The sequence below is a fragment of the Pristiophorus japonicus genome, chromosome 15 (genome assembly GCF_044704955.1).
Source record: "Pristiophorus japonicus isolate sPriJap1 chromosome 15, sPriJap1.hap1, whole genome shotgun sequence".
NCBI lineage: Eukaryota > Metazoa > Chordata > Chondrichthyes > Pristiophoridae > Pristiophorus > Pristiophorus japonicus.
The window spans coordinates 52,940,278-52,950,684 of record NC_091991.1 but is presented as its reverse complement, the minus strand read 5'-3'; the positions used below and the strand labels follow the sequence as shown (position 1 = coordinate 52,950,684).

Sequence of the window (10,407 nt, the reverse complement as noted above, 5' to 3'; positions counted from 1 at the left end):
GGGAAGAGAGAGGGAGGGAGGGGGGGGAAAGAGAGAGGAGGGAGGGGGGGGAAAGAGAGAGGGAGGGAGGGGGGGGGAAAGAGAGAGGGAGGGAGGGGGGGGAAAGAGAGAGGGAGGGAGGGGGGGGAAAGAGAGAGGGAGGGAGGGGGGGGAAAGAGAGAGGGAGGGAGGGGGGGGAAAGAGAGAGGGAGGGAGGGGGGGGAAAGAGAGAGGGAGGGAGGGGGGGAAGAGAGAGGGAGGGAGGGGGGGAAAGAGAGAGGGAGGGAGGGGGGGGAAAGAGAGAGGGAGGGAGGGGGGGGAAAGAGAGAGGGAGGGAGGGGGGGGAAAGAGAGAGGGAGGGAGGGGGGGAAAGAGAGAGGGAGGGAGGGGGGGGAAAGAGAGAGGGAGGGAGGGGGGGGAAAGAGAGAGGGAGGGAGGGGGGGAAAGAGAGAGGGAGGGAGGGGGGGAAAGAGAGAGGGAGGGAGGGGGGGGAAAGAGAGAGGGAGGGAGGGGGGGAAAGAGAGAGGGAGGGAGGGGGGGGAAAGAGAGAGGGAGGGAGGGGGGGAAAGAGAGAGGGAGGGAGGGGGGGGAAGAGAGAGGGAGGGAGGGGGGGAAAGAGAGAGGGAGGGAGGGGGGGAAAGAGAGAGGGAGGGAGGGGGGGGAAAGAGAGAGGGAGGGAGGGGGGGGAAAGAGAGAGGGAGGGAGGGGGGGAAAGAGAGAGGGAGGGTGGGGGCGGGAAGAGAGAGGGAGGGTGGGGGTGGGAACAGAGAGGGAGGGGGGCGGGGGGGAAGGTCAGGTCAGATCCAGTCCGGGAGCGGGAGTCGGGTCGGGTCGCGGGACGGGTTGGGTCCAGTTGCGGGGGCGGGGAGCGGGAACAGGAGCGCGGGTCGGATCGAGTCCAGGCGGGGAGCGGGAACAGGAGCGCGGGTCGGGTCGGGTCGGGTCCTGTCGGTGAGGCGGGGAGCGTGAACAGGAGCGCGGGTCGTGTCGAGTCGGGGAGACGGGGAACGGGAACAGGAGTGCGGGTCGGGTCGGGTCAGTCGGGGGGGGGGGGGGGCGCGGGTGTCGGGTCTGGTCCGGAGGCCGGGGGGGGGGGGGAGGAGCAGGTGTCGGGTCGGGTCCGGAGGCCGGGAGCGGGTGTCGGGTCTGGTCGGGGGGGGGGGGGAGCTGGACCTGGCCGTGGGAGGAGCCTTATTCACGCAGCCCCAGTGAGGCCATTCAGCCAGAGCTCGGGGCTGCGTGCTTCAGGCCCCTCCCACACAGTTCGGCACCTGGAGCTACTGCACTTGCGTGCCGACTGTAGCGCGCATGTGCAGAGGTCCTGGCACTGTTTTCAGCGCAGGGACCTGGCTCTGCCCCCCCACAGCTCGTGCTGGCTGCGTCGAGGGCCAGAGGACCTGCAAGTCGGTGGAGAATACAGAGAATTTTTTTAGGCGCACTTTGTGGCACGAAAAACGGGCGTCCAGGTCGGGACTGCGCCTTTCTAGGCGCGTGTGGAAACTTGGGCCCTTTATTTCCAAATCTTTTCTAAACTGAATTGAATTCTCAAACTGCCACAGTGGGATTTTAACTTATGTTTTCTGGACTGTCAGTCCATTAACATAACTATAGTACCATACCCCTATTAATAACCAGTAACTGACCCTAATGTCACATTCTCCAAAATGCTCTCTCCAGCTGCAACCCAAGTGAATGGCAGAAATCCAGAATTCTTCCTGCTGGTTTTTTTTTTTTAAAACTGTTCAAATGGGCACAGCGAGAACATTTTACACACCCACCATTACACTTTACTGAAGTCCAAGTGACGGCACTGCACAAGTTAGAACCAGTTCCACACGGGTGCTCACACACATTCATATAGGTTGATATTAGAAGAGATTTGAAAATCAAATCTAGAAAACTACTTACACAAAATCAGAGTTTATTCTGTGAGATCCACTGGCCATGGATTTAAATTCCACCCCTTCCAAATCCACTTCTTGTGGCAGACACCATTCAACGATGTTACCTGTGGAGAAAGATGTCAATTAGGAGGGCAGAGCATGTTAGTCAATTCACACTGCAGTTTCACAGCACATCATTGAACACAGGTGCAAGCTAGCAGTGGTCACACTTCATAATTTCCAAGTGATGGTTTTTCTGCCTATTCAGTCAAAATCCTGAAGAGAGTCCTGAATAAATGAAAGAGATTTCTAACTCAGATGCCAGGCTTGTTGATTAACCGTTTTCACATTGGACAATTACTCATATCGGTGTGATGAACTTCAGAATCTCTCTGTTGAGACTGTATCACAATTTCACTTCCCCACCACCTATTTGCTCACTTGTAGGTTTGTAGCACAGTGGAATTAAATCCCCTGGGGTGACAATGTGACTTTGACTTCAGAACCCACCCAGCTGTTCAGCTTCGTTTTGGGCCTCACTTGCAATTTTTTTTTTACTTAGACCACTGTCAATAATTAAATATTAACTACAGTATATACTGTATGCAGAATGAACAATGATGAACAACAATGAATTCAACCCTTTCTCTGCTCCCCAATTTCCTCCACTCCTCCAAACAGCAAATAGTGCTGGGGTATAGTTCTAGGGCATTGGCAGCCCTTCAGTACCCCATCCATATAGCCATTCTTCCTGTGTGAGTATCCATAGCAAGTCCCAACAGATTGTTCAAACACAACCTCTGACCCAATAATCACATACATTGCTTTTCCGCAGACATTTACAGGATTGTAATCAGAAGGGGAAACAGGCTCCATAGCTCCTATTAGTAGCCCCTATTCTATGACTTGCCTTGGAGGGGATGTAACAAAGGTCCACTAGATTTATTCTAGAAATTAGGGGGCTGTTATGAGAGATTTAGTAGAATCGCCTATATTCTCTGGTCTTTAGAAGAATGAGAGGTGATCTCATTTAAATGTTTAACATTCTTACAGGGCTTGACAGGATAGATGCTGAGAGGCTGTTTCCCCTGGCTGGAGAGTCTAGAACTAGGGGTCACAGGCTCAGGATAAGTAGTCAGCTATTTAGGACTGAGCTGAGGAGAAATTTCTACACTCAGAAAGTTGAGAATCTTTGGAGATTTCAACCCCAGAAGCCTGTGGATGCTCAATGAGTATATTCAAGACTGAGATCGATAGATTTTTGTGCGCCAAGGGTGGAAAAGTGGAGTTGTGGAAGTTCAGCCATGATCTTATTGAATGCGGAGCAGGCTCGAGGGGCTGTATGGCCTACCCTGCTTCTATTTCTTAAGTTGCTATAACTTACATTTATATAGCGTCTTTAGTGTACTAAAACATCCCTAGGGGTTTCACAGGCGCATAATCAGACAAAAATTGACCCCAAGCCAAAGGAGGAGTTAATATTAGGACAGATGACCAAAAGCTTAGTTATAGAGGCAGATTTTAAGCAGCCTCTTAAAAGGAGGAGAGCACTGCAGAGGTTTGGGGCAAGATTTCTAGAGCTGAGGGCTAGACAGCTGAAGACATGGACACCAATGGTGGGGCAAAGGGAGTGGGATTTCCGCAATGTGCTAGAGTTGGAAGAATTCAGAGTTCTCGGGTTGTAGAGCTGGATGAGAATTTTAAAACCGAGGTGTTGGTGGACTGGGAGAAAAATATAGGCCAGCAAACACAAAGATGATGGGCGAATGGGACATTGTGCAAGTTAGGATATGGGCAGCAGAGTTTCGGATGAGCTCAAGTTTGTTGAAAGTGGAAGATGAGACAGGCTGGGAGTCAAGTCTGGTGGTAACAAAAGCATGGATGAGTGTTTCAGCAACAGATGGGCTGAGGCTGGGGTGGAAACAGGCAGTATTACAGAGCATAGCTTGAGATTGCAAACTGTCTAGTTCAGCTCGAGACAGTGGCCAGGGAGAGGGATGTAATTGATGGCAAGGGAACAGCATTGATGGCTGGGGCCAAAGACAATAGCTTTGGTCTTCCCAATGTTTAATTGGAGGAAATTTTGGTTCACCCAAGACTGGATGTTAGACAAGCAGTCTGACAACACAGACAAGTTGACGGGCACTGAGGTAGTTGGGTATCGTCATCGTACATGTGAAACCTGGCATTGTGTTTTCGGATGATGCTGCCAAGGGGCAGTATGTAGATTAGCAATAGGAGTGAATCAAGGATAGATCTTGGGGGCTCCAGGAGGTAATAGTGCAGGGCTGATGAAGAGAAGACATTGCAGGAGATTCTCTGGCTACGATTGGATAGGCAAGAGAGGAACCTGGTGAGGGCCGTCACATTCAGCTGGACAAGAGAGCAGATGGAGGAGGATAGTGTGGTCAATACTGTCAAAGGCTGTAGACAGGTAGAGAAGAATGAGGAAAGATAGTGCACCATGGTTAGTCACAGATGACGACAATTTTGATTTTGATTAGGGCCATTTCAGTGCTGTGGCATGGATATAAACCAAAGTGGAGTAATTGTAAAGCTCCCATAGTTAGCCCAGCTGAGATTACCTATATTCAGCTCAGAGTTTTTCTACAGTAAAGACATTATATAAATGCAAGATTCTGTTAACCAACCTTTGATAAAAACCCTTTGACAATCTAATCATTATCAAGAATAAACTTGGTGAAAAAGTATTTTTTTTTAAATAAAGATTACAAAACAAGCTCCCACCATTCCACAAGGCAGATTACAATAACCATGTCCTTCAATCTCTACAGCAGTTAGTAGATAATAGAATCAGCGTGTGACTTAAGCAAGAATGAACAAACCTGCATTTATAAATCGCATTTTTCAGATTCTCAGAACATCTGAAATTGCTTCACAGCCAGTGAATTGCTTTGAAATTCACTGCGGACCGACATCAAACCAACATCCTTTCATAAAAGCACTCATTGTGACCAGAACCACAGCAGAATATCACCCTCCCCCAAGTGCCCTGGAGAGCCTCTCCTCCCCTCGAGTGTCATAGATACCGACCTCCTCAACCTCGAGTGCTTCGGATGCCCACCTCCATCGAGTGTCAAAGACACCCTCCTCCCCCCGAGTGCCACAGGTACCCTCCTCCTCCCTCCGAGTGCCACAGGTACCCTCCTCCTCCCTCCGAGTGCCACAGGTACCCTCCTCCTCCCTCCGAGTGCCACAGGTACCCTCCTCCTCCCTCCGAGTGCCACAGGTACCCTCCTCCTCCCTCCGAGTGCCACAGATACCCTCCTCCTCCCTCCGAGTGCCACAGATACCCTCCTCCTCCCACCGTGCCTGATACCCTACTCCTCCCCTCCCTCTCCTCCTCCCGCCGTGCCTGATACCCTACTCCTCCCCTCCCTCTCCTCCTCCCGCCGTGCCTGATACCCTACTCCTCCCCTCCCTCTCCTCCTCCCTCCGAGTGCCACGGATACCCCGCGGCCATCTTCCCGTTGACTGTGCAGCCATTTTAATTGGGGAGCCTCTGTACTGAGGCTGTCGGGTGGCTGTTGTGAGCCCGGCTTCACCTGCTCTGGTGTCGAAAGTCACCACAAACACCGCCACCACCTGCTCCTCGTCCTCCTCCTGCTGCTGCTGCCCTCCCTGCGCCACCTCCGCCGCCGCCCACGGGCCACTCGGGCTCCATCTCTCAGCCGCGCCGCCGGTGATGCTGCGCGGTCCAGGCGCTGATCCTGACCCGGCTGCGGTCCCAGAACCCGAGCCGGGCCCATCCCAGGGAGGGAACGTGACAGCAGGACCTTCCTCGTACTCCAGGAGCGGGGCGCGGTCCGCCATCGCGGCAGCGCTAGGCTCGGCTCGGCGCCCCGGTAACACTTGTCTCTGAGATCAATGGCTCGCCACCAGCACCCGGAAACTGCTGCTGTGAACCGGACATGGCGGAAGGCCGGCGGCACCAGCGAGGTGCCATCTTGAGAAGGTCCCACAATCGCCATCTTGGGAAGGTCTCTGTTCCTAATGAGATTGGTATGTGACGTCAGGAGAGGGTGAACTTATTTTCCATTGAACGAGGCCAAAGCAAAGTTTAGTTCCTTGACATCGCCAATCTGTTACGAAAAGACCCAGCACCTTTCATCTGAATGGCAATGATGCCACTCACAAATATTGGCTGCACAGAGGCTGCCATTGCACTACTGAAATTACTTTGTTTCAGAGCTAGATCCTGGCTGGATCTGTGCCCAGTTTGTCATGCTCTGGTAGTTATTGCAGCTGACATTTCTGTTATGTTCAGAATAACTCCACAACACTGTATATCTTAAGCTCAAACTGTTGTGACCTTGGTCTCTTTATTGTAACTTTATTGGTAAAGTGCGACATCACCACTGACGATTGGGAGTCCGCCCTAGGTGGAGAAAGTGCATCCGGGAGGGCGTTGAACTCTTCGAATCGCAACGCTGCGAGCGTGAAGAGATCAGGCACAGGCAGCGGAAGGAGCATGTGATAAATCAGTGCCACCCTCCCCTTCCCCCAACAAATATCTGTCCCACTTGTGACAGGATCTGTGGCTCTCGTGTTGGACTGATCAGCCACCAAAGAACTCACTTTAGGAGTGGAAGCAAGTCTTCCTCGATTCTGAGGGACTGCCTATGATGATGATATTGTAATTCCAGAGTGAGGAAGCAGCATGGTAGACTGCCTTTTATATCTGCTGCAGATAACCCATAGGTGCGCCCCCTGGTGGCAAGTCTTCCCCCGCCTCCAAAGTCTTGTGTACAGGTTATTTACAAGTTGAGGCAATCCGGGGCTCTGTGTTCCCGGGTTGATCGCCTGAGTTGAAGTCCTGGCATAGGTGAGTCGGCCGGATCATTGCTGCACTGCGGTGTGGCTGGTCTGATCGGACTGTCGGACATGGTCGGTTCATCCTCGTGGTTGACAGCGAGGTCGATTGCTGGTTGGGTGTGTGTGGGTGGATCAATGATGGTAATGTCCTCTTCAAACTGTTCTTGCTTGTCAGGAAACCGCAGTTTGGTCTGATCCAAGTGCTTTCTGCACGTTTGTCTATTCAAAAGTTTGACAACAAACATTCTATTCCCCTCCTTGGCTAACACAGTGCCAGCAACCCATTTGGGACCATGACCATAATTAAGAACAAACACAGGGTTATTAACATCAATGTCACGTGATACAGCTGCGTGATCGTGGTACATGTTATGCCTGTGATGCTGGGTTTCTACATGATCATTGAGATCCGGGTGGACTAAGGAGAGCCTGATTTTGAGTGCTCTCTTCATCAGCAATTCTGCAGGGGGAACCCCGGTAAGCAAGTGGGGTCGCACGCGGTAGCTGAGCAGAATCCGAGATAACCGGGTCTGCAGGGAACCGTCCGTCACGCGTTTCAAGTTGGATTGCCCATTCCACTTGACCATTAGATGCGGACTTAAACGGCGCAGACCTGACATACTTGATGCCATTGCGGATCATGAACTCACTGAATTCCGAACTGGTGAAACATGGTCCATTGTCACTAACAAGGACGTCGGGCAAACCATGGGTGACGAATATGGCTCGGAGACTTTCAATGGCGACAGTGGACATACATGACGACATTATTATACATATAATCCATTTAGAGTAAGCGTCCACTGCTACTAGGAACATCTTTCTGAGAAAAGGGCCAGCAAAATCAACGTGGACCCTTGACCATGGTTTGGAGGGCCATGACCCACAGAGTCAGTGGGGCCTCCCTTGGTGCATTGCTCAACTGTGAGCAAGTGTTACATTGGTAAACACATGACTCCAACTCCGAGTCAATGCCGGGCCACCAAACGTGTGACCTGGCGATAGCCTTCATCATGACTATGCCTGGGTGGGTACTGTGAAGGTCGCATATAAACGTTTCCCTGCTTTTTTTTGGCAAAATTACACGATTCCCCCATAGGAGACAGTCCGAATGGATGGACATTTCATCCTTGCGTTGGTGGAACGGCTTAATTTCGTCTTGCATTTCTACTGGGACCGCCAACCAGCTCCTATTGAGGATGCAGCTTTTTTACTAGTGATAGCACCGGGTCCTGGCTAGTCCTGATCTGGCGAGCCATGACGGGTGACCCCTTGCTCTCAAAAGCATCCATTATAAGAAGCAAGTCTGCGGGTTGCGCCATTTCCACCCCGGTGGTGGGCAATGGTAGCCGACTGAGGTCGCTTCTCGGCCTTTTGGCTAAGATCATGCATAACTGACCTGACAGGGGAGTAACCATGACCCCAAAGTGGTTCTCCCTGGATCAGGAAGGTGGTTCTCCTATGCTTTTTGGAAATAGGAGGTGGGTGGGGTGGCTTGACCCATCCACCTCCATGGAGGTGTGTGGGGGGCCTGACCCATCCACCTCCATGGCACGAACCTGGTATTGCAGTACTTCCTGGTACTGCAGTGGCTCTAGGCCTTTTGGCTAAGAGCATTGGCGCAGAGTGATCCTTGATGTGTGCAAGGTGACCTCTGGCGTTTGTGATTTGACAAAGAATTGGAAAGATTGGCTATGGATTAAAAAATTAAAAAAAAAAAAAAAATCTGTACAGTTCTCAGTACCTGGTCTGTGGCGTATTACATAATCATACGCAGATAACGTTAATGCCCATCTTTGGATGCGGGATGAAGCATTGGTGTTAATACCTTTGCTTTCTGAGAACAACGAAATGAGCGGCTTTTGGTCAGTTTCAAGCTCGAACCGGAACCCAAATAGATATTGGTGCATTTTCTTAACCCCGTATACGCATGCTAATGCTTCTTTCTCAATCATACTGTAGGCTCTTTTAGCCTTAGATAAGCTTTTGGATGCATATGCAACCGGTTGCAGTTTGCCTGACTCATTGGCTTGCTGTAACACGCAACCGACCATATACAAAGATGCATCACAAGCTAGTACTAAACGTTTACACGGATCATACAATACAAGTAACTTGTTAGAACATAGCAGGTTTCTGGCCTTGTTAATGACTGTCTCTTGAGATTTACCCCAAACCCAGTTGTTACCCTTGCGTAGCAATAAGTGCACTGGTTCCAGCAAAGTGCTCAACCCTGGTAGAAAGTTACCAAAATAGTTGAGGAGTCCCAGGAACGAACGCAGCTCTGTCACATTCTGTGGTCTGGGTGCATTCTTGAAGGCCTCCATCTTGGAATCCGTGGGTCTGATGCCGTCCGCCGCAATCTTTCTCCCCAGAAATTCGACCTCTGGTGCCAGGAAAACACAATTGGAGCGTTTCAGCCTGAGTCTCACTCTGTCCAGTCGCTTGAGAACCTCTTCCAGGTTGTGCAAGTGTTCGGTGGTGTTGTGACCAGTGATCAGGATGTCGTCTTGAAACAGAACCGATTTCAGCAGACTCTCTATGTTCGTCTGGGAGATGGCTGCCGCCGAGCAAATCCCAAAGGGGCATCTGTGGTATATGAACAGTCCTCTGTGTGTGTTGATGCACGTCAATTTTTTTTGAAGGTTCAGCCAGCTCCTGTGTCATGTAGGCAGAGGTTAGATCCAGCTTGGTGAATGACTTCCCCCCTGCTAGCGTTGCAAACAGGTCATCTACTTTGGGTAGTGGATACTGGTCCTGTAACGAGACACGGTTGATCGTTACCTTGTAGTCCCCGCAGATTCTGACCGTCCCATCTCTTTTCAACACCGGAACAATTGGACTGGTCCACTCATTGAACTCGACTGGCGATATGATCCCCTCTTGTTGAAGTCTGTCCAGATCGATCTCGACTTTATCTTGCATCATGTATGGAACCGCTCGGGCCTTGTGATGAACAGGTCGTGCATTAGGGACTAGATGGATCTGCACTTTGCCGCCTGTGAAGTTGCCGATGCCTGGCTCGAATAACGATGGGAATTTGTTTAGCACTTGGGCGCGTGAGGCATCATCCACCAAAGACAGTGCTTTGATGTCGTCCCAGTTCCATCGGATCTTTCCGAGCCAGTTTCTGCCGAACAGCATTGGGCCATCACCTGGTATAATCTATAGTGGTAAATCATGCACAGCTCCATCATACGATACCTTCACTGCCGCACTGCCAATGACTGGTATAAGCTCTTTGGTGTAAGTGCGCAGCTTGGTGTGGATCGGGCTTAGTTTTGGCCTTTGTGCCGTGTTGCCCCACAGTTTCTCAAAAGCCTTCTGGCTCATAATTGACTGACTCGCCCCCGTGTCCAATTCCATGGAAACTGGAATGCCGTTTAATTTGATTTTTAACATTATCGGAGAGCTTTTGATGATGAAGGTGTGTACCCCATACACTTCCTCTTCAGCCTCGGGTTGAGTTGCCTCTCTTACTCGTTCAGTATGATCCACGCCAGATCGGTCATCTTCTGTCGACTCTGCCACGTGGTGAGTCGCAGCACGTCTGCACATTTGCTGGAGGTGCTCCATTGTTCCACAGCCCTTGCACACGTTGTGCTTGAATCGACATTGATGGGCTCGATGATTACCCCCGCAGCGGCAACATAGTGTTAATGGATTCGCATTCACGCCCCACGGCGGACTCTGAGTTATCCTAGGTCTG

At 51.2% G+C, this 10,407-nt stretch overlaps 1 protein-coding gene and 1 non-coding gene across 6 annotated transcripts in view; one reads left to right on the top strand and one right to left on the bottom strand.

Annotated features, from left to right (window-relative positions):
- Nucleotides 1-5,778, bottom strand: part of dennd11 (DENN domain containing 11) — a 35,783-nt gene extending 30,005 nt beyond the window's left edge. For all 5 annotated transcript variants that reach the window (XR_011596761.1, XM_070900430.1, XM_070900431.1 and 2 more), the window contains exons 1-2: nt 5,429-5,778; nt 1,888-1,987 (exon numbers count right to left, since the gene is read on the bottom strand). Coding sequence is in view for 4 of the 5 variants with exons in the window: in XM_070900430.1 (XP_070756531.1) it covers nt 1,888-1,987; nt 5,429-5,696 (368 nt within the window). In the remaining variant the exon portion in view is untranslated. The remainder of the gene's footprint in view (nt 1-1,887; nt 1,988-5,428) is intronic.
- A 2,278-nt stretch (nt 5,779-8,056) lies between these two features.
- Nucleotides 8,057-8,253, top strand: LOC139226087 (U2 spliceosomal RNA). The gene has a single exon (XR_011587207.1). It is a non-coding gene; the product is annotated as a U2 spliceosomal RNA (small nuclear RNA).
- Nucleotides 8,254-10,407: the final 2,154 nt, after the last annotated feature.